This window comes from Semicossyphus pulcher, unplaced genomic scaffold (assembly GCF_022749685.1).
Source record: "Semicossyphus pulcher isolate SPU_LCO1_2020_fin unplaced genomic scaffold, fSemPul1.0.p SCAF_14, whole genome shotgun sequence".
Taxonomy (NCBI): Eukaryota; Metazoa; Chordata; class Actinopteri; order Labriformes; family Labridae; genus Semicossyphus; species Semicossyphus pulcher.
Window position 1 is genome coordinate 6,727,009 of NW_027211648.1, and position 22,306 is coordinate 6,749,314.

Genomic DNA, 22,306 nt, shown 5'->3' on the forward strand with positions numbered 1-22,306 from the left:
AAAACTGAGAAGATGGAACCAAAGAACACCTTTTTTTATCATATTAAATCATACTTGCATTATGATGTTCTTATGTAAATTTTCTTTACTTTTATACCACAATGGACATGATAAAAAAAGTCTGATTTTATAATGTCACCGAAGTATCTAAACACCTGTCCAACAGAATACCTGAGGGATTAATGGAGCTCTTTGATAATACACTTTAATCCAAGACTATAAAGCCTTGTATTTAAAAGGCCTTCATGCACAATAAGTAAAGGTGGAGTAATCTTCTTTTTGAAGCCACTCCTTCATAACTGCATGTAAACAATAAAAACAATGGGACATTTATAAGCCACATAAATACCGGCTGTCACAGCAAATAAACACAAAAGAAACTAGGTCACCAGTTTAGGAGAACAAGTCCACTCGTCCTGATAAAGAGCCTGGCAGAGATTTTAATTGTATAGGGTGTGTGAGTACTTTAGACTAAGACACTGACAGGAAATTAACCGACAAACATTCAGCAAAGAAGATTTTGCGTCTCAGCAAAACAAATGGCACCAATAAGGCAGCATGGGATTTTAATATTTCCTGCCAACCAGGTTTTCCTCGTTCTGTAACTTACAAACGTGTTTCTCTTGACGAACTCGGCCCAGTGCATGTTGAGTCTGCGCAGCTCCTCTGCCAGGCTCCGGCTGGTCTGAGGGTCTGTGGACTCGATGAGGAAGTTACCCACCTCGTTCAGGTGGGCCTGTCGGGAGCCCCACTCGGCCATAGACTCAGGCGTCACCTTAACAAAAACATGAATATGAGATGATGCATGTGTTGGCTATTTTGTCTTAAAAGAAGCAAATGGCAAAAGGAATATTATAATTGTTTGCATTGAGACTTGTGGGCATCCTGTTGAAGGTATTGTAGGTGATGAAAGACTAGAACCCAGTGAAAGGAAAGATAAACAACATATATTGAACAACATATAGTTAGTTTATTTCTGTGTGTTATAATACCTCTGTTCTGTGGCCATGGCTGTGTGTGATAGAGCTCTGCGCCAGCCAGGCCTGCAGGGAGCTGTGGCAGTCACTGTAGGAGTCCCAGGCAGACAGGACCCGTCCCATGGTGCTCTTGGATGTTTTCACCTCCTCCAAAACCGCCGCAGTGTCCTCCTCCAGCTGCTTCACCTGCTGACTGACCTGGTTGTAGTCTCCAGCTGGGGGAGAAGAGTCACAGAGTCAATCAAACAATAAACACATGACCTGCCCTGATTGCCAGAGAAGGATTTAAATCAAACTGATCATACAGAGAAAAATGTTGCCTGTTTGATCTGGTCACTCAATTCAAGGTTAAGCAAAAAGTCCTTCTTTCATGAGTTAGTCGTCGCTAAGGAATGAAATGCACCTGTCACACGGTCACTGAACTCTTACCGAGAGCAGATTTGCTTGAATATTTCTCAGAAACTTGCTTCAGCTTATGCAGAGCTGCTTCCAACAGAGATGGGAGCTCCTGCGTGTTTACCAGATCCTGCAAGTTCAAAGAAAGAGTTTTAGTCTGCAGCAGCGACAGTCATGATTCTTACACTATAGAAACTACATGTTTGCAGGTAGGGTGAAAGACTGAGAGATGACCTTTACCACATGCTGGGGAAAAACTAGGTGGTTAGAAGTTTGTCCAGAGAGTGGCACCAGAGGAAAGGACATGCTATTTTCTTTACTGTATTTTTCATGTTTAGGCATGCTAAATGCATAATAAACTAATGCTAATGTTAGCAGTACATGCTAGTATTACCTTAGCATTAGCATAAGGATACTGTCACCCAAAACTAACATATGTAATGTGTAAAGCATCTTAACTTAGGAGGATACCATATCAGTTTACTCACATGCCATTCTTGCAGAAGCACTCTGACAGCCTCTGGGGAGATGTAAGGTCTCTTCCAGACCCGGAGCTTCGTCCTGATCTGTCCCAACAGATCCAGAACCGTGTGGCGGTGCTCCCGGTACTCCAGCCTGATCCCGTGGTATTTGGCGGACACTCTCACACTGGTGAACCTGGTGTAAACGTCAATAAATAGGGGTTTGAAAATGATCAAAAGCTACATTGTACTGTTCTTTATTAGAGTATGTGATTGGTTAAACAGAACCTTTGTTTTGTTGTTATATAAATTAAGTGGACTGGAAGTGGATTGGATTATATCCCAGTCCAGATCATGAAATTAGATGTACAAGTAGAACATTTAGCTCAGGGAAAGCAGTCAGTTCTGTACATCAAATTTTACACACATTCTGTACACGGACACAGAGTCTAACTGGGAAAGTACCCTCACCTCCTCTTTAGTTCCTCCATCTTGTCAGTGGGAACCATCATGTTTCCATACTCATCCAAGTTCTGGAAGGACTGGAAGGTCTTCAGGTGCTGCGGCATCTCCTCCAGGCAGACCTGCAGCAACATTCAGCAGTGAGTACTTTCACTTACTGTACTTTCATTTCTCTACAGATTCATAATTTCTGCTGATCAACTTGTACGTTTTAACCCCTGACAAAGTGGGTAAAGGTATCCACACTATCGCCACAACAAATGTATTCCAGCAGGTGACCTATAAGTCAGTTTGTGGTGAATTAACTACTTCAGAATAATAGGGTCATTCTGCAGTGGTTAAATTAATATTATTGTCCCTTCCTAAAGTCTTAAGTAGTCTAAGTTTTAGAAGCAGTAAATATTCACTTTGAGCAGCTCCTGTTTCTCCCTGGCATCATCAGCCGCGCGGCCGTGGTCCTGCGGGTCGCCCTCCTCCTCGGCCAGAGCCCCCTCCGTTTTCAGCAGCCAGCGAGCCACCGTGTCCAAGGGCGGCGGGAGGCTCATATCTAACTCGATTCTGTACTGGCGCAGCTGTATGAACAAACAGTGAGAAAGAATGTACATTTTATTTCAAGTCAAATTAACGGCTTTCAAATTAAAGTGCACACAAACCTAAACATCTTATCTAACTACACACTTGAAATGAACAAATATCCTGAACGGTACAAGCTTAACGTTTTTTTTGTGATCAAATGTTTTAAAAATGGAGGTTGAATTAAAAGCCACAGAAAATCATAAGGCATACATTTTTTTGCCCATCCATTCTCAAACTCCCCCCTCCCCGTAAGACACATGGGTACTAAAGTTAGGAATACTAATGACATCAACAACAAAAATATGAATGGAAATGAAAATTTTAAATTAATAAAAAGGCTGAGAATAAAAGTAAAAAAAAAAAAAAAAAAAAAAAATATATATATATATATATATATATATACATATATACATATAATATACAAATACATATACACATACACATAAAAAGCAGATCAAATCTCATGTCTTGCAGGGATTTATAACTACGTACAGTAAATCATGTCATGTTATTGCACGTATTGTGATATATAAGTTAATCTAATTTTGTCTCGAGCCTTGGACAAAGTGTCTATTAAATTATCCTTTGCACCATTTGTTCGAGCTGTTCAGAGTTCAACGTTTTTTTTTACAGTTTGGATGAAAAGGAAAAAAAAGACTCGAGTGGCGCCGACCTTTTCAGTGAGGGTGTCCCACGCTTCTCTGAGAGCACGCTGCTCCTCGCTCAGTTTGGGGGTCCGTCTCATCGCTGTCAGCAGAGGCATGATGGGACGCCGCTGCTCGTTAAAGGACACCAGAAAGGTCTGAAATACCTGAGGGGACGGAAAATGTCATCTTTAGTGACACTCTGAAAAATGTTGACAAGAAAATTCGACAAATTGCCAAATCGTATTTGGTAGGAAAACGAGACAAAGCTGAAGACGCAGCAATAAGCTCCTTATAACTAAAAGCAGCATAATTGTTATCATTGGCCTGTCGTACTACAATCATGATACTCGGTAATGTAATGTATCTTAAGAGAAAGTAACTGTTAACCCACGTGGTATCTCTCGGAGTAGCTCTCTCCCTCTGTGGAGTTCCATCCCTCCAGCAGCTCGTCGTACGCCTGAACCAGCCAGCAGGTCACTTCCTGGGCCTTTTGATTAGATGTCGTCTGGCAAACGTGGAACACAAGCAACAGTTACTGACTGACAAACTAAATTATTGATTGATTGATCTTTATTTTCTATCTGCACACTGAGGACAAACAGCTGATTTATTCTATCGTCTATGACAGCTTGATAACGACACATGGCTCTGCATGCAAATCCGTGTGAAACAACAGCAGCGTTGTGTGTTAAAGGTTAAGGGACAAAACACTTTATTTCAGTATTCAGCTCTAAAATGTCGTCTCTCTGTTCAGTTTTTGGGTTATCAAAGGCCATAAACTAAAAAAGGTTGTGCAAAAAAACTTTCCCAGAAGGCACCACACCAGTCACGAGATACTTTACACAAAGCAGAATGGAAGCTGGTGTGCCAAAATGTGTTTTACTTGCAGCAAGCCTGTGCACAGCGGCGGACCAAGCCCAAACAAGAGGCTGATTTAGCTCCACAGGACATGGCAACAGCCACTTTTATTCACCTCATATCACCTTGTAAATCTAAGGTTTAAGTATGTATTTGAATGCACTGTCTACAGATTGTCAATACTGTTCAAAGAAGTCAGTATGTAGTAGCATTTAAGGTTTATTTTGTGCATTATAAACAGGCAGGAGTTACAACTTTCAGATGTGTTTCTGCATGGAGTAACGTTTTCCAGACTCTCATTCCTGTGCCCTCCACCCTGCAGTAAATCTTGAAAACTCAACACAGGATTTTGCCCTCATTCTAAATGAACCTCCTCTAAGAGGTAGTCTGCAGCAGCGACGTCCAAACATGTTGATGTCTTGTCGGAAACCCGAGCTGACAGGTGTTTTATCCGCTGTGACCGATCGGTCATGAGTTCTGCGGCGGATGCTCGGTGGAAGGAGTAGCTGCACTGCAGAGCTCTTTATTCATCTTATGGAGGAACACACCCTCGCTGTGGCTTTTGGATTCACTCCCAGAAAACAGGGTTAACTAGTTTAATTCTGCAAGTTCAGTCCTGCTTTTTATCGACGATATGATTTAAGGTAATCCTGCCTCTAAGCAACTGACGTATTAATTTGTGTAGCTGCAGTGCCATCCCCATAAACAACTTTCCTGGCATGTGTATCTGATTTATGCCGTACGACACCAATTAAGTGGCTGACAATTCCAAAAACACTGTGTGAAAGGAGGGGGGGTAAAAGCACTGACAGGGGGGTGTGGCACTGAAGTTAGTAGAGTTTAAGGTGAGAAATGAAACAGATGAGGTCCGTGACTGTCAGGTCTACCTGTCGCAGAGGTGAAGCAGAAATAGCAGGAGTGTAGTGAACAGGCAGGTTGACGGGAGAAGGACTTTTAGGAAGAGTCAGGTATTGTGTCTGGAGGGGGGGAAAAGGAAAAAACAGAGGAGAGGAGAGGAGCGAAGGAGATGGTGAAGAAAAGGATGCCGATATCTGCATATAAAGTCTGCATTAGACATGACATTGCAAAAGACAGAAAAGGTGCACTCATAACATATACTACATTGCAAAGCAGACTTTAGTGTTTACAAGGCTGTTTGCAGCACGAGATGACAGAGAAGAATCACAGCTGAGCAGTCTATTACAGACAACAATACATATATTATCCTACTGGAGAACCCCCCGCCTCTGGCTTCTATCTGAAGAGCAGATTTAAAGGATCCCTGCAACATGTGTGCACATAGTTTTAAACTCAAATATTGACTCTGGCATGAGTGCAAAATCATCAGTCAGTCCTGCAAACATACAGATTAAAGCAGAGAAAAAGGGAATAACTGAGCATTAATCTTTTGATTTGCAGGTCAAACAAATCAAAATAGAAATGTTAAAAATGTATTTTTAGATCTCTCTATATCTAAAAAGACCTGTTTCAAACCTGTCTCATCAGGTTATCAGGTCATTTACATGCAGTTTAAACCAATTTATGTGCTACCCATGCATTAAAAAATGTTTTCAACCAGCTTTGCCTGATTTAACCTTCATGTCTAAACCTGTAAAGCACCAAACCAGGCAGAGCTCAGCTGCACCCATATCATTGTTATTGGACTGCAGTCGTTAAACAACTGAAATAACTTTTCTGCAAATGTTGCTGCAGTGTAAAATCTTGCCATATGTTGATTCATGCTTTTCTAAATAGCAACAGAGAGATACTGACCTGCATCTCTTCCTCAGGTACGGGCAGGTCTCTGGAGTACTGCAGGAACTGCGCCACATAGGTCATGATGGACTTCTCATCAGGGTCTCGAACGTCCACATCTGCATCCACATCACAGTCCTCCATGATCAGTCTCACACTACTGTCAAAGCTAAGACTAACACATCCCGAATCAGGTGGAGTTTAAAAGTGGAATCTGAGGAATGGAGGTGTAACTTTTTCGCTCTTATTAAAGTCTGCTGATTAACCAACAGGCGGAGCAGACAGAAGTTTTTTTCTATGAGGCTGAAGTAAACAAGCAGCAAGTGAGTCAGCAGACTGTCAGGTCGTCACTAGCTCGCCCTCAGGCTCTCGCTGGGTACGGCTCAGTCACAGCACTCTGCTGCGCTCTGCGCACATTCACAAAGCTCCACATGCCACCACATTAATTACTGTTGCAGAGTATGTCAGCGAGGAAAATCAGATGAATCATATTTGGGGAAGAAGAATGGTTTGTTTGTAGCAGGCGAGGAGGCACCGAGGGAAAAGCTACGGAGCGAGGGAGAGGCCAAAACAGAGCTTTTATGGAGACTAGCAGAACTAATGGTAGTGAAGTGTTTATGGACAACTGGCTAATGCATATTAATTAAAAAAATAAACACATGACCGAGCCGTGTGAGTCTGTGTTGTGTGACTAACAGGCCGGACAAAACCTTGACAAATTCACTCCATTGGACATTTCAAGTGCAGAGCTGCACATTTTTGAACTCAAAAAGACCAAACACGATGAAAGTGAACTGATTTGTTTTATAAAAATGGTAGTAAGTTTGATAAAATGTGGATATGTGTAAATGTAGTTAACCTCCAAAGACGCCTTTACATCCAACAGATGTAAGTTTTTAATTGCTCACCGTCGGGGTCGAGCAGTCTGGGGATCCTCAGCTCCCTCTCTGCGATGCGGAAAGCTTCCTCCAGGTTCTGCTTGTTGCTTCTGGTTCTGGCTTTGGACAGATCCACCAGGTCCGGCCTCAGGGCGTACAGGATCGCCAGGAAGACCACTCCACTCCTCCAGCTGGCTTTGAAGTCTTTCACATTTAATGTGCAGCCAGCTCTGAGGGGGGAAATGACGTCATAACTATTTTGGAACAGGTATTTCATAGTGCACTTATTATGTCTGGCACAGTGTACTTTGATAGTTTTGATGTTTGAACACTGCAGAAATAGTTAATCGTACACATGGAGGCTTGAAGAGCAAGAAGAGGCAAAGAGAAACAGTAAAATACGACATATTAGAAGCAAAAGATCAGAAAGAAAATTAACAGAAATATCAATCAAAGCAGAGCTTCGGTGCCTTTGAAAAGGCTATTATTAAAACAACAAAAAAAACATACAAAAATGGCAGGAAGTGAGCACAGGAAGTTATAAACTCATAGTCAAACATTTAAAAATAAAAGCAGGGATGAAACATATATCAAAGACTGCTATTGAAGCCCATGAATACATATAAGCCTCTGAACACCTGCAGTTCAAACGGTGAAGCCCTGCTCAGCTTTTGGTCTACATCACGTACTTGGCCCTCAACAGAAGAGCTGCATCAGATGCTTACTTATGGCACTGTTCCCTGACCCAGAGCAGCAGGGCCTTCTTGGCAGAAACCCTGAACTTGTTGTGCAGCGGTGAGCCTCTGGGAGGAACCGGACTGCTGCTGGCCGAGCGGCTCGACAGGGTGGAGCGCGAGTCCAGCGTGTTTAAAGACTCCATGGAGGACTGACGGGAGCTGAACGAGAGGCCGCTGGCCAACTCCTCGATCTAAGGAATACACCAACGTACAGTTTCTGTTAAACATTTTATACATGGAATTTAAGGAAAAGTTTGAAAGGTTAACACAGCAGAAAAAACTGCACAAAATAACGACCAAGAATAAGGAACTTAAAGAGGGGGTATGATGCTGTTTCCCCTTTTAAGACATGTCATTTTACAATGTTGGATGTCCAGATTAAACGTGGGTGACGTTTCAAATCTGCAGGTAAAAGTATGTTTGAGTGGAGAGCTGGCCAATCAGAAGAAAGTGGCTTTGTAGGGGCGGGGTTTCTTAAAGGGACAGCGCTGTCTGAGTTGTTTCAGGCAGAGGCTGTATGAGGGCCTGCACAGAGCAGCAGTGTGAGTGTGCTAAGCTACTCCACAGGTATCACACAGAGTGAAATATGAAGCTTGAAATTAGCATAATACCCCCCCCTTTAACGTCACAAAAATAACATCAGAATTCTGTGGAACATTCCTGGCTTACACCTGAACCCCACAGGATCCGTGTCTGCCGCGGTTCTGGTCCGTCAGACGGTGGAGCGCTGGCCCAAGCAGCTGGATTCGCAAAGATCGCGGGAGAACTACATTATCATGCAGGAATTGCGAAATCCCGCGATAACGTCAATGTTTAAACAGAGCCACACACACCTCCGAGATAACGTTCTCATCGTCCTTGGCGTAGAATAACCTCTGGGACCCTCTGACTGATTGATTGACTCCTGGCCTCGAGCCACCTGAGCTGACATAATGTTGATATGGTGATAAGATATAAAAACAGGAGTCTGTGCATTGTGTTTTATTTTGAAATGACCGGATGCTATCTGCTGTTTTCGTGTCTGACTTCCTGTTTGGAACGATCTGCTCCGTTCAGCTTGACGCTTGCTTAAAGCGGCCTCCGTCAAAAATAGACTCGGTGTGTATTTTTAGCGGAGAAGAGATGCTTCTGGGACGCGTCGGAGACGGGACGCGGCGTGTGCTGTGGAAAACACGAGCATTGACTAGAGTGGGTGCGATCAACTCCGGAGGTCGCGGCGCACACAGAACGCGGTGGACACGGATCCTTTGGAATATAGGAGTTACATACAACATATTTTTACGTTGTTAAAGGCTTTTAGTACATGAGGTTTTATCTTTATGAGATAAGGGGGAGAACAGACAGTCATTAATGAGAATTATGAAACACAACACACAACAGTAGAACAAAAAAGTTCACTCACATGATACTGCAGGATGATTGTCCATATGAGGCCCAGGATGATGGACGGTTTACCATCCATGATGTCAGGAATGTGTATGTTGACTAGTTTGATCTGCAGGGACAAACAGGCATTTTCAAACCTTTACAAGGACGGGACAAAATCCTTGCAGAAACTATGAAACCACGGCATTCAGTTGTGCATTTGGCTGTCAGTCAGAGCGTCTCATTTACCGATTTCTGCTTCAGAAAGGAAAGGGCTTTCTCGATGTTGCTCCTGTGCTGAAACATCCCCTTGCCTCTCTCCCGACTCTGCAAAACAAAAGCAGGAAGCCGTTCAGTTCGTTCGTGAAAACTGTCGGCTGGTGGTGGGAAAGCACGTCGGACGGATGGGGAAACTCACGATGCGATGGCCGCTCATCACCTCCAGCAGGTCCAACAGTCTGGAGCCATCACGGAAATCGTTGAAGAGATCCAGCACCAAGCATGGAGGCCTCCGCTGTCAAGACACACACACGTTTTATCTTTTATAGTCATGATAATTAAACATCCTGACAGCTCACATCTTCATCCAGGCTGCTAAATCAAACACTTTTTCTACAACACTTAAGACATTTTTGTAGAAGATTTGGAGAAAAACTCCAACGTCCAGGAAAATTTGTAAGGAATGTTACTGTGGCATCTTCCATGTTTCTGTAGCTTTAACTGAAGGGTGACATGCTGTTTGCGACATTAAGTCATCGCCAATGACTTAAACTTTAAAACATGTGGTGGTCGAGCTGAAGACAAGTCTGCGTGTTAGTTTCTGAGAAGCTGACATTTTAAAGATGGGGGAACTTCTCCACATAGTGACGTTTATTGTAGTTTTACAATTTCATCTAACAGGCCGTAAATGAACGAGTCCATCGCTGTCAGGCTGTTTGAGATCATTCAGGGGAGCGCTTGATAACTACCAACAGTAGTCCTTCATAAATTATTCAAGCCTGCCAGTCGGTGGCTGAAGACAATCTGTAACGTTTTATGATGATTCAAGTTTCTACTTATTCTACTCTATAACTGCAGGCTCGCTGTTCAAGACGAGATGATGGCGCATCTGAGCCGGCATCGGAGGCAGTAACAGAGGCAGAATGGCGTCAGAGTAAACAGCAGAGCGGAACAGCGCCATGTGCGTGTATGTTTGTGTACACCTTGCGCACGCTTGCTTCTGTAACGCTGTGTAAAAACACACACTGGGGCGGCTTTACGCTGGGGTCGCTTGGTCCAGTGTAAAATGACAAAGGCTGCATGGCGGCGGAGCTTCGTTACGCCGCTGCGGCGAAACTGCAGTGGCCTTATAGACCTAATTAGTTAATGAACTTTATTTACCTCCAATAGTGACAAGTAAGAGGTTTTCAGACTTTAACCTTTGCTTAAATGTTGCATATCCTAACACATCCTGTGGACCGTCAGCAGGCATACGGCCTTTCCAAAGTGGACATCGAGCATTATGGAAAGAAAACACATGTGACAGAAGGATCTGTTGCAATGTGAGCTCTAATGTGAACAACCACCAAAGGATTAACAATTATCTCCGCCATTCTCTTTATTGGCACTCAGTCCGGCGGGTGGATCGAGGGGGTGTGTGCGGTGGGCGGCGGCGGAGCAGGAGAAGGGGGAGGGCGGTGGCCGTCTGTCGCTGTCCGTCTGTCTGCTGTGAACCTTGCTCCTCAATGCTATATTTATGTCCCCCCACCTCCAGCCCACTCCCCCTGTCCTCCACTGTCGCAGCTGACCTCCAGCATGAGGCAGGAAGTCTGCCGCTGACTCACGTTAGGAGGCGGTGTGAGAGGAAGACCTTTGGGATTCACTGATAACACAGGCTGCTGACGGGGAAAGGTCCTCTGATGTTTTATAAACAGGACGTGGTCGCGTTTATCACTCATGAAGCATCGTGAAGATTTGTTTTGGTTTGAGGTCTTTTAGAAAAATGTAATAATGTCAGCTGACTTTTTAAATGTCTGTCAGGCTGAAAAAACAACAACAACACAGCGGCTGGTGTCAGAGAAAGCTGTTTTTAGTACTTCAGAAGAATCCAACATGAAATCACGTGTGCTGCTGGGATGAATTTCCCCCAAAGTACAGACTGAAGGTCGTACAAGGCATGCTGTCTACTGGTGAAGCAAATAAAACTGAATCAGTTATTTCTTGATTTTCTGTTCAACTATAAAAATGTTCGACGGATTAGAAGAGGATGAGATCAGACTGTAAAGGGTAGGAGGATTTTATGAAGTCCACAGAAGGCCAGTTTGCATGAGGAGCTGTGATTCTCTCTGAGGGGAGATGATTTAAAGGTTTTGTGACCATGTGTTTGACATGTGGGCTGCACGGTGGTGCAGTGGTTAGTGCTGACGCCTCACAGCTAGGAGGTAGAAGCCATGTTCCCAGCTCCCACAGTCCAAAGACATGCTTGTTAAGTCCCGTAAAATGCGGTGTAAGACACACTTTTAAATATGAGCTCAAGCCTATAACAAAGCAGAAGGAATAATACGTCAACCTGACCATATCCTATTCAAGGACTTTTCCAGCAGTATTACGTGCCGGCACATTCCTTCTTCTACCAGGCTACTAAAGAGTTTGAATGCATAATCCGACTGGGAAAGTCCTTTGTGTCTGTTCAGCATCCCGTGAACCTGCTGTCATCACTGACATGTTGTTGTTGATGCCTGATTGTGACGTCAGCCTCTGCACTTTATCTGTTCTATTTATTCTTCTTGGATGGGTAAGATCGTAAAAATGAAATGCCCTCTGGGATTAATAAAGTATTCTGAATCTGAATCTGAATAAACCAGTGCGACCGACATACCAGAGGAAATCGCAGAGAGAGTTACGGTGTTTTACCCAGACGACGGCGCTATAATCTCGCTAAAGCTTTGTCACCGACCTGCGCCGTCACGATCGTCAGTGCTGTCACGTTACTGTAGGCTGAGCTCAACTACTGCACCGGTAGATGGCAGGACTGCAAACTCGACATGGCGAACAGACGGTAGGCTATAATTTTGAATGTGTCAAATGAAAATAGATTTAAATAGTGTTGAAATAACTTGCTTACACGTTTTTATAAATAGATAGGTATATAAAACCTTTTTTTTTCCTCTGGGATACACCCAAAAACAGACTGCGACTTATATTCCGGATTTTACGGTAATTGGTAAATGGACTCTTATTGCCCGTAGGTGTGAATGTAAGCGTGAAAGGTCGTCTGTCTCTGTAGCCGCTTTCCTACTGGTCAAAAAAGTGGTGGGTAGTGGCAAAGGTCACAATCGGCGATCAGACCCGGGTCAAATGACTCTGCAGTAAACCTGGTTAAATATCGCCTCGGCTCCGATCGGCATTGATGGGAACACAAAACCTGTGTCAACACACTAATCTCCGCCCCCTTTCTGGCGCGATGCTATGCCCCATCGGTAACTTCTGCGACTCCTTGTCACCTCTGCTACAAATTCCGCCCGTCTCCGTCCCAGCAACGCTCGAACATCGTTCCAAATTTGTCGGCGCCCAGTTTGATACACAGACTGAATGAGTAATAGATACAATGAAGACCTAACCACCGTGACATCTTCACTGTTTACTAACCCTGTTTCAAGCGCGTTTGTGATGTCAGACAGTGACGCAGCAGAAAAGAGACCGACAGGAGGATACTCCACTGGCAATGGGAACGGAGACAATCGGCATTTAGCGTGTCGACACGGGTTTGAAAACACCTGCGACAACACGCTAAATTTAGGTGGTAAAGGGGTATAAGTGTCAGCCCTGTGATTGACCGACTATCAGTCCAGGGTGTACCCGCCTCTCGCCCAATGACAGCTGAGATAGGCTCCAGTGACGCCGAACAGGATAAGCAGGTGTACATAATGAAATGATCTTTGCAATGTGATAACTTTATGAGGAATTATAACATTGTCTACATTATTTATGCTGTGCTCTGGATGTAAACATACACATAACACTGGAATTTATTGCTTGTTAAAACACTCACTGTGGTGGTTTTATATAAAGTCAGAGGCCCCACCTTTCTAATACACCCCTTTTTATACTCAGAGAATTTGTGTGCAGCGTGAGAACTCAGCTCGTGTCCTCACACGTTCCGGCTCACCTGCATTTTGTTATTAAGCTCAGCTTGGGGAATGGAAATTACCGTGACAAATGAGCTACTATGATTGGATAAAAAGGCTTTAATGTGTCCCTGAGGAGGCAGAAACGGGGGCATACCTAAAGATACCTGCAGGCTGTAACATCAGACTAAGGATTTATTGTAAAGAGGACCTGTGAGGTAAAAAGCCACTAGTGTATTTACACTTCTCTGGAGTTTGGAGACCAGAAGAGACACACGTTTTTGTACTCAATAAAGACTCATCCTTCAACACATTACAGCCTGATTTCCAAATGCTTTTATCCAGTGAAGCTCGGTACGCTCAGTCAGCGCTTACAGCGAGGTCAGAGGTCACACACACGGCTCACCTTTGCCAGCTGAGCGTTGACCCAGTTGGTGAAGGTCTTCTTCTGGATCTGTTCTTGCTCCACTGTTGAGGAAGAAGAAACACACGATGTCATGATTCATTTAGATCCTCATACAACAGTTAATCACACATGCGGGTTATGCTAACAGAATCATTTACATCGAGTGAAACAGGCGGGTAGTCTCAATATCCTGGATTGCTACTGTTATTAGCGACAGTGTGTGTGCAGAATACCTCACTGGGAAAGATGGCAGTTAGCTTCAGGTATAGTCGGACGGAGGAATAATACACAGCACCGTCCTCTCTAGAAATGTGACGGAAAAGTGTTTTGTACAAGTAGCTGAAATTGAACAAATCTAAAGTAGGAGAGCAAAGACCAAGGTTTTCATGGTTGGTTTCTTTCCCAGAATGACCTTAGCTACGAGGTTTTAGTTTAGCCAGACTTCAACCAAAAGGGGAGGATATATAAACCCTCAAGACCAGTGGTTCTCAACTGGTGGGTCGGGACCCAAAAGTGGGTCGCGGAGCTGTTTTTAGTGGGTCGCGGATGTGTGCTTGAAAAAGAAAAAACATTTGTGGTGAAAAGTCTATGCTGCGCTTTTATTTTGAAGGACATAGCTTTAACGTACGCGCAGTAGTAGTGTAGTTTAATTATACTCCATGTATCCACTGATTGGGTAATCCCAGCTACAGTTACATTGTTGAAACTTGATGAGCCTTACAGTGGTTACATTTATGTTTCAGTTTTCTGTCATATATAAGTACAGGGAATATTTTCCCCTTATGCGCTGCCAACATCACAACAGACTACACCATACTGTGATGTTACGTTCCGTCTCAGGTCCAAGCTGCACTATTTTTCATTAAATATATTGGAGTGGTTGAAAAAATCTGAAATTTTGGTCGCGATTTGTCAGTAAGGAGGTGGTGGTGGGTCCAGTTGGTCCAGTTGAGAGCCACTGCTCTAGACCCCATATCGTCCCGCAGCACCCTTCTATATTTTACTATTGCGCCCAAGAGTGCCCGTCATTTTAAAGTTATTTTTAGTGTATCAAAAACAGAAAATAATCATCAGCTTTGCATTGTAGATACATTTAAGTTGCCACAGATTAACCAGAACCTGAAACACACATCGTTACGCTGAAGTCTGTTGTTTCCACCCAATTTTCTACAGATCTAAAAATGGCTCCGCCGGCTAAGCGTCTCTGTGTTTACAATCTTATGGAAGCCATAAGATTGTGTTGTGAGTCAGATCCTGAACCACCATGCATAATGGAAGTGATGAAGATGTGAGTTTTTTTGCTTGACATCATCGTCACTAAACACCGGGACAGGAGACGGACATTGTTTTTCCGGTGTGCAGTGTTCCCATCGGTAGGGAGGACTGACCGGGCCGCGGTGACTTTTCCTCATATATAAATTCGGCACATTTTTTCCTCATACAAGTTGCCAAAGACAATACACATTACTGTTGTCTGTTCTTGTAACATTTCTGTGCGGGTAGGAACACTTGAACTGCAGCATTCTTGTATTCTTCTGGGGTCTAGAGGGTTACACATGTAACAAAGAACTCTGAGCTTTGCACATTGCAAACAGCAACATATAAAAGGGCTAAAAAACATTGTTCCTCTGCAGGGCGACACAACAAGAGACAAGTCCAACTGAGTTTCCTTGACAGTTATGGGAGATTGAACTGAAGCTCACTTCCTCAAACAGTGCTCATGTAACTTGTAACATCTTCACTTAAGTCAGCCTAAGAAGGGTGTTTACTCTAACCACAGATGAACCACAGATGAACCACAGCTTTCACCATGTCAGTAAGCGTGTTGTTCATTTAAACCATAGGTCGTCACAGACGTGTTTACAACTGAACCAAAGGCAGGTTACGACTGTCGTTAACACCCATTGGTTTGGCCAATCAGTTTGGAAAAGCTATGGGCGTAATAATCCCAAACGGAGGTATTTGGTCTGCCTGAACAAGCAGACAGCCACCGTGTGATAATGAAACCACAGAAGACGATTCAGCCCAAACAGAGCTGCAGGCGAGGACTGTTATAAAACACGCAAGCAACCCTGTAGAGATTTTAAAAACAACTTTCATGGTTTTATTTGGGTTTTTGAGGAAAAAAAACTATGAATCTGCAAAGCATTTTTAAGGCCCTGAAAGTATATTCAAAGTATTATGTGAATGCAGTTTGACATAAAGGATGACTGCAACTTCCCTGTCAGTAAGTGTCTGATAGTTCAAATGTATCTCCACCCACATACTGAAATGCATACAGATATACTGCTGACACGCATTTAAAGTGTGTTTACCAAAACATGCAATGTGGGCTCATTTCACATGATGTATGCATTTAAAGCTTACAGTCCACCTTTACTGTGCATTAGTCTAAAAAGATGCCACCTGTGAATTTGAGTAATTGTATGCATGTTTGAAAGGGCATCACTGGGAGCTGGTGTAGCTCAGTTGGTAGAGCAGGCGCCCCATATACGGAGGCTACAGTCCTGGACGCACTGATCGCAGGCTCCTGGTCTGTGACCATTAGGTGCATGTCCACCCCCCACTGTCTGCTCCCTACATTTCCTGTCACTCTTCACTGTCCTGTCAAATAAAGGCAAAAGCCAAAAAAATCATCTTTATAAACAATTAATATAAGAAAGAGCATACCTGACAAATAGGATGTATAACCAGTGAGATACACTTTCCTTTTAAGGGAGCATTTGTTTGTTACCCTGAAGTGAAACTGAAATGTCCACTAGAACTTGACTGATATGCGATATTTGAGACGGAAATAAAGTAGATACCAAACATTTTTTCTGCTAAGACCTTTTTTAAAATTGTGATTTACAACAATATGACTGTACAGAGGAATTCAGAAGTAGGGATAGACCGATTATCGGCCAGGCTGATTATCGGCGCCGATATGCGGCATTTTGACGCATATCGGCATCGGCCCTTTTTTTTTTTTTTTTTTTTTTTTTAATCCAACGGCCGATAAGAGTTCATTTCTTTGCAAATTTTATTTAACTTTGTTTTATTTACTTTATAAAACTTCAGGAAGTTATTTATTTATTTATTTAAATATTCAGTTAACTTTATAAGCGATGCTGCTGACCCTGGGAACTCCCTGCTCTTTTTGTTTGTTTGTTTAATAAACATATGCTTAAAGGCATTTAAACAAAGTTAAGTGTTGGAGTTTGTATTATTCAAAGTTTTGACGCCAATATTTTCACTTTTACTGCAAATGAATATCGGCTCCAAATATCGGTTATCGGCCTTCTTGACTACTAATAATCGGTATCGGCCCTGAAAAAACCATATCGGTCTATCTCTATTCAGAAGTCTTTTAAAGAATATTTGCTCTGCTATATGTGACGAGTACGGCACACTGTAGTCAGTGCGTGCTCTAAAAAACGGAGTCAGAGAACGCACTGCTCAACAAACTACACAATGACACAATTTGTAAATCACTCCAAGAAATGTTTTCTGCATAGTATGTTCTGTAAAAAATCGGCCTATACTGATATATCTGTGTGGGCCGATATTTGCTGATATTATCGACCACACGATATATATCGATCATGCTCTAATCTAAGCATACATAAAATCTGAATTATCTGATACAGGCTTTATAAAGCTTTCAGCACTCAGAGTATATACAGTAAAGACTGGTGATAACAGATCAGGTCAATTATTGTTGAACCACTCACCATCGTAAATCTCAATGAAGTCATTCAGGTCAGTGACAGTGTGAAGAGTCTCACATATAATCCAGTCCTCATTCTCCATTGTCCTCAACAAATTCAACTAACTGAATGACGTATTCCAATTCATCCTACTGGTTATCCGTCTCAAAATTCCCTCATCATAAAAATCTGGAATAATAAAAATGCAAAGGTAAAATCAAGTTGATCCACAAGTTTCTACGTTCTCTTCCCAGCTCTAGTAGCTAAAGGCTGCAGCTTCTTTCTCGTCCATGCTGAGCTGCAGCTCTCCCTCAGCCTGTCTGCTTCTTTGAGATGCAGCTTACAGGCTATTTTCTGTCTTAATATGTTTTACAGCAGGACACCTCTGGCTTCGCTTCACTTGCAGTCATCAGGAAGCCCCTATGATGACTCGGACATCTTTATATAATTAATCTTGTATCATCAAACAAAGAAAGACAGAGGGGGAAGGGTGTTGGTGTTCTTTCGCAACCAAGCACTGCTGATCACTAAACGTCAAACCTGCAACAAATAGCCGCTAAGTGAAGAGAAAGCAGATATCGGAGAGCTGTGACACACTTGAGAGTTTGCCAGAAGAATTATTTAAAACAAACCCATTTGGTCAGTGCAAGCACATCGCTCTAAGGTCAGCTCCAGGATGCTTTTATTAATAGCTGTGTAAGCCTCTGAACTGAACCCCCGTTATTATTTAACACTCTTCATTAGACACAAGCAGGCTGACAAGTTGATGTGACCCAGTGTCCTCAAATCAGTGGGGACTTTCTGACATACCAACTGCTTCCAGAACATCTCACCACCATGCTTACAGAAAAATGCTAATTCTGCTCAACCAATGGCTAAAAGGTTGATGTAGTGTATCATGCCTTCTGGTCATAGATTCTGCTGTGGCAACTGATCCATGTAAAGCTGCCTTGGCTCGTGTCGTGGTTAATTTATGTGTGGCTTCAAACTGAGAACGTATGTTTCTTCACCTCAGCTAATACCATTAGCTTGTTAGCTAGCTAACCTTGTTTTGATGACTAATAACAGACTACCAGCTTGTTAGCAAACATTGTACTTTAGTACCACAGTCTTGTTAAGACAGCTTATTTACTCAAGACAAAATAGCAGTTAAAATAGTTGTTATGCAGTCATTTAGTAGTATTAATATATTAAACTAGCTTGTTAGCCTGCATACAAGCTAGCAAGAAAAAGCTGACACAACTTTACTGAAGAACTCTTTGTGATTAGATTAGATTTGATTCAACTTTATTGTCATAACACAACCACTGAACAATGAAATGCAGTTTAGCATCTAACCACAAGTGCAAAAAAGCTTTAAGATAGCTACTTATTTGCTGAACCGTGCACGTGCTACTGTCTTGGTCTGCCCTCAATGACCAAAAAACCCCCCAAAAAACAAACAACGACAAAAACAATTAGGGCAGGACTCCAAACATATCTGACTGGTTGCACATTTTAATTGTCCTCCAGTGATTCCATATGTCACGCACAGCAGATATTTATTTACTTCTCATAAATGTCACATCAGAGCCCTCCCCTCAGGGCAATGATACAAGAACTGTCACTGGACGGGAGCCAAGCAGTCACTCTGTGTTTCCATAAACTGTCACTGCCTCTGTGTGCTGTGCTGAACGCTTTGAAGCAAACCTAACACATTAAAAAACTATTTTATAATCTCTGCTTCAAATGTGTAAGAGCCTTACACCAGCGGAGCAAATATCTGAAAGTGCAAAGAGTTAATCTGCACTCACTTTTCACCCGTGCACTAAATGGCAAACTACTCCTGAAGAAGCTAAAATCCTGTCCGACTCACGCAGCTCTTCAGTGGGTCTGAAGCAGGTTTTAGTTGAACAGTTTATGCCCATAAAGAGGAGGCAATATTTTATTTAACATGCTTACAAATCTACTGATATGTATTGACTACAGAAGAGAAAATAACCTCCTAAATGGACACATCATGTACCAAACAGATGCTAGTTTTAGTATTTAAGCCTTTGATGAGCTAAAATCTCTCCATTCCAGATTGATGTCTGGAGACTTCTTTGCTTCTAACTATAGATCTACTGTTACACTGCAGCATTCCAGGTACAATAAACATTTATATGCGGGTAACAATAACTATTATAGTATTATGCCTTTACACCAAATCCTTCACAGTCAGTTTGCTCTGTACCATTATAAGACTGAACTTTAAAAACACATGAAAAAACTCACCCATGATGGCATCACTCATGCTGATTCAGCAGGGTTTTTTACCAAGTCAGCTACACTTGCATTTAAATCAGATTTCTCTATCTTGTAAACACATGGTTTACCACACCGACTCTCAACGCTGCAGATCCAAGTTTTCAGGAGGGAAGAAAAAGTGAATGTGGAATCAGTTTGAGAGTAATTGTCGTCTAACCCGCTAACAGTCTACATCTCCAGCCTGCAGGGAAGCAGGTGAGATCCTCTGAGCTCCGCCTCCCTCAAATCTGACGCACGGAGGCTTCAAGGCCTGCCCAAACAAGACCTGCAACAAGGACCTGCAGCCTCCGGGATACTTTATGCTTCGTAAGGGGGAAAATGTGTGTCGAATTCAAATGTCAGTGGGGGTGAAAAAAACGAATCTCTTACCGAACGCCTGCATGAGTGACTCAAAAACATAGGATAGGAATCTCTGACTCAAATTCAAAGATGTATGTTGAGGTGGAGGAGGGTGAACATTCTTATAAGTAGCTTTTAACTGTATATTGCATCGTACTTCACGTGCATGTATTAAGATTGTCTTTTTACTGTGTGCATCTTTTAGTAAGTATTCACCTTCAAAGAATCACATAAAAACAACAGATACCATGCTCCCTGTATACTAACTACTTTCCCCAACCCTGTTAAAGCAGACTCTGAATACACCCGACGTTCAAAAACACTTTGGGCTATTTTAACTGACATTCTTTCATCATTACAACTTCAAATATCCAAAGAAAAAACAGATTTTCTCGCTTATTTAACACTTTGACTTGAGCTTACATCATCAGTCGTAAGCCTTGTGCAAGCTACAAATTACATCGCACTTACAACACTAATATAAAAACAAGGTGTTCTGAATGTGGTGAGGAGATGTGGCGAGTCATGGTCTAAAAATAGATGTGGAGTGGAGAAACATGCAAGAAGGAACACAAGAAATAAGGAGAACAAAGAGAGCTGAGGTGGATGGATTGAAAGACAGACTTTAACAGGAAAGAGCCAGACAGAAAATGAACTAACCCTATGTGGTTAACATCTTGAAATAATCTACTTCATAAAATCAGAATTACGGCCTCCTGATCCATCCATCCATTCATTATCCATACCGCTCATCCTGTTCAGGGGGGCTGGAGCCTAACCCAGCTGTCATTGGGCGAAAGGCTGGGTACATCCTGGACTGATCACTAATTAATCACATGGCTCACACACAGAGACAGATAACCTTTCACACTCACACCTACAGGCAATTTAGAGTCACCAATGAACCTAACGAGCATGTCTTTGGACTGAGTATCTGGAGGGAACCCACGCATGCACAGGGAGAACATGCAAACTCCACACAGAAAGGCCCCCGACGTCCGAACCGGGATTAGAACCCGGAACCTTCTAGCTGTGAGGCGACACCACTCTCTGCAAGTGTTGCGAGTAAACAGTAATCTACTATGGCTGAACAAACAAAGAAAAGATGGATGACTACAGATACAACTTCAAAAAAAAGGTGAAAATCCAAAGAAAAAGAAACAAACTCGACGCTCAGATGAAGCAAACAGTCTAAAAAGGAAAGCGATCGTCAGCGAGGAAAATCAAGAGTTACAACCGGAGCCAACCGTGGACGTCACACATGCAGCACTGTCTGGATATCTGGGAAGTGTGCTCCCGCAATTACCGTTTATCGCCACAGGTGCCGCCAAAGAGAACGAAACTGAGATCTTTGAGATTACAACTTTAAACAAGACATCAAACAGTAAAATCTAACAGACAAAGTGACACACCCATTGAAATAATCATGACTGATTATATATGTTGGACAGGGAGTGAAACAAGATCAAATGACAGCTTTGCTTTGTTCAAAAAAGCCCTGGGAGACTCAATGAGCGAGAAGCGTTTATTATCTCCTCCACCTTCCTGCTCTCTCCCTCCGGACAGATCTCCGCAATATGACCCGTGTTTCTCTCTGAGAGCAGCAGGTTCAGGTTCAGCACATTAAACCTAACATGACCTCAGCACAAAAAAAGTGACAACAGTGAAACAGGACGGAGCCGGCAGCGGACCGAGACGGAGTCATCACACTGCTCCCCTGAGTGGGATACATAACGACGGCTTAACGGTTATTATGTTGCCAGAGTTACCGAGATAAAACACTGAAATCAAGACACGGGGCTTTTAATGTAACAGTTGGATGAACTCAGACTTCTCTGAGCAGAAACAATGAGCCTTCGCTCAGTTTGGCTTCAACGTCTGTTGAAATAAATCATAAATCCATAAAAGCACCAGGGTTACTATGATAACCTGTTTTTCAAGCTTAAAAAATCCTTGTTCTGGTACATCGAATGCCTGAAAACATAGCACAGAAACTACGCAACCAATCTGAAAGTATTAAAACAAAAATAAAACAGCATTGAAGCTGCTCTGCAGACAGAGACTGACCCTGCAGCAGCAAGTGGACGTTGTCGATGTCCAGGGGGATGGGCCCCCTCTCCACCAGATCATCGCTGGAGTAGAAGTCTGACGACATACTTTCTCATCCACGGCCTCCCTGCAGCATGGCACCGCTCCGCTCTGAAACAAAGAGAGACAAAGTTACATTAGCAAGCTTGAAAAGTGAAATGAACGTTCTCTGCAGGGCCAAAGAGGCTGATGCCACTGTGATGAAATTTCTGGTTCTGAAACCTGATTTTCTGGCCAACAGATGTCCTGCCGATCAATGAAATAATGACAGCTGCAT

At 42.8% G+C, this 22,306-nt stretch overlaps 1 protein-coding gene across 1 annotated transcript in view; it reads right to left on the minus strand.

Moving 5' to 3' along the window:
* The window catches only part of syne2b (spectrin repeat containing, nuclear envelope 2b), a 132,382-nt gene extending 110,286 nt beyond the window's left edge, over positions 1 to 22,096 (minus strand). The window contains exons 1-17 of the mRNA XM_069661679.1: positions 22,009 to 22,096; positions 13,625 to 13,686; positions 9,531 to 9,626; positions 9,362 to 9,439; positions 9,150 to 9,242; positions 7,736 to 7,938; positions 7,041 to 7,240; positions 6,151 to 6,251; positions 5,265 to 5,354; positions 3,911 to 4,024; positions 3,546 to 3,683; positions 2,704 to 2,868; positions 2,306 to 2,418; positions 1,862 to 2,030; positions 1,407 to 1,503; positions 993 to 1,192; positions 611 to 775 (exon numbers count right to left, since the gene is read on the minus strand). Of these exons, the coding sequence (XP_069517780.1) occupies positions 611 to 775; positions 993 to 1,192; positions 1,407 to 1,503; positions 1,862 to 2,030; positions 2,306 to 2,418; positions 2,704 to 2,868; positions 3,546 to 3,683; positions 3,911 to 4,024; positions 5,265 to 5,354; positions 6,151 to 6,251; positions 7,041 to 7,240; positions 7,736 to 7,938; positions 9,150 to 9,242; positions 9,362 to 9,439; positions 9,531 to 9,626; positions 13,625 to 13,686; positions 22,009 to 22,096 (2,172 nt within the window). The remainder of the gene's footprint in view (positions 1 to 610; positions 776 to 992; positions 1,193 to 1,406; positions 1,504 to 1,861; positions 2,031 to 2,305; positions 2,419 to 2,703; positions 2,869 to 3,545; positions 3,684 to 3,910; positions 4,025 to 5,264; positions 5,355 to 6,150; positions 6,252 to 7,040; positions 7,241 to 7,735; positions 7,939 to 9,149; positions 9,243 to 9,361; positions 9,440 to 9,530; positions 9,627 to 13,624; positions 13,687 to 22,008) is intronic.
* Positions 22,097 to 22,306: the final 210 nt, after the last annotated feature.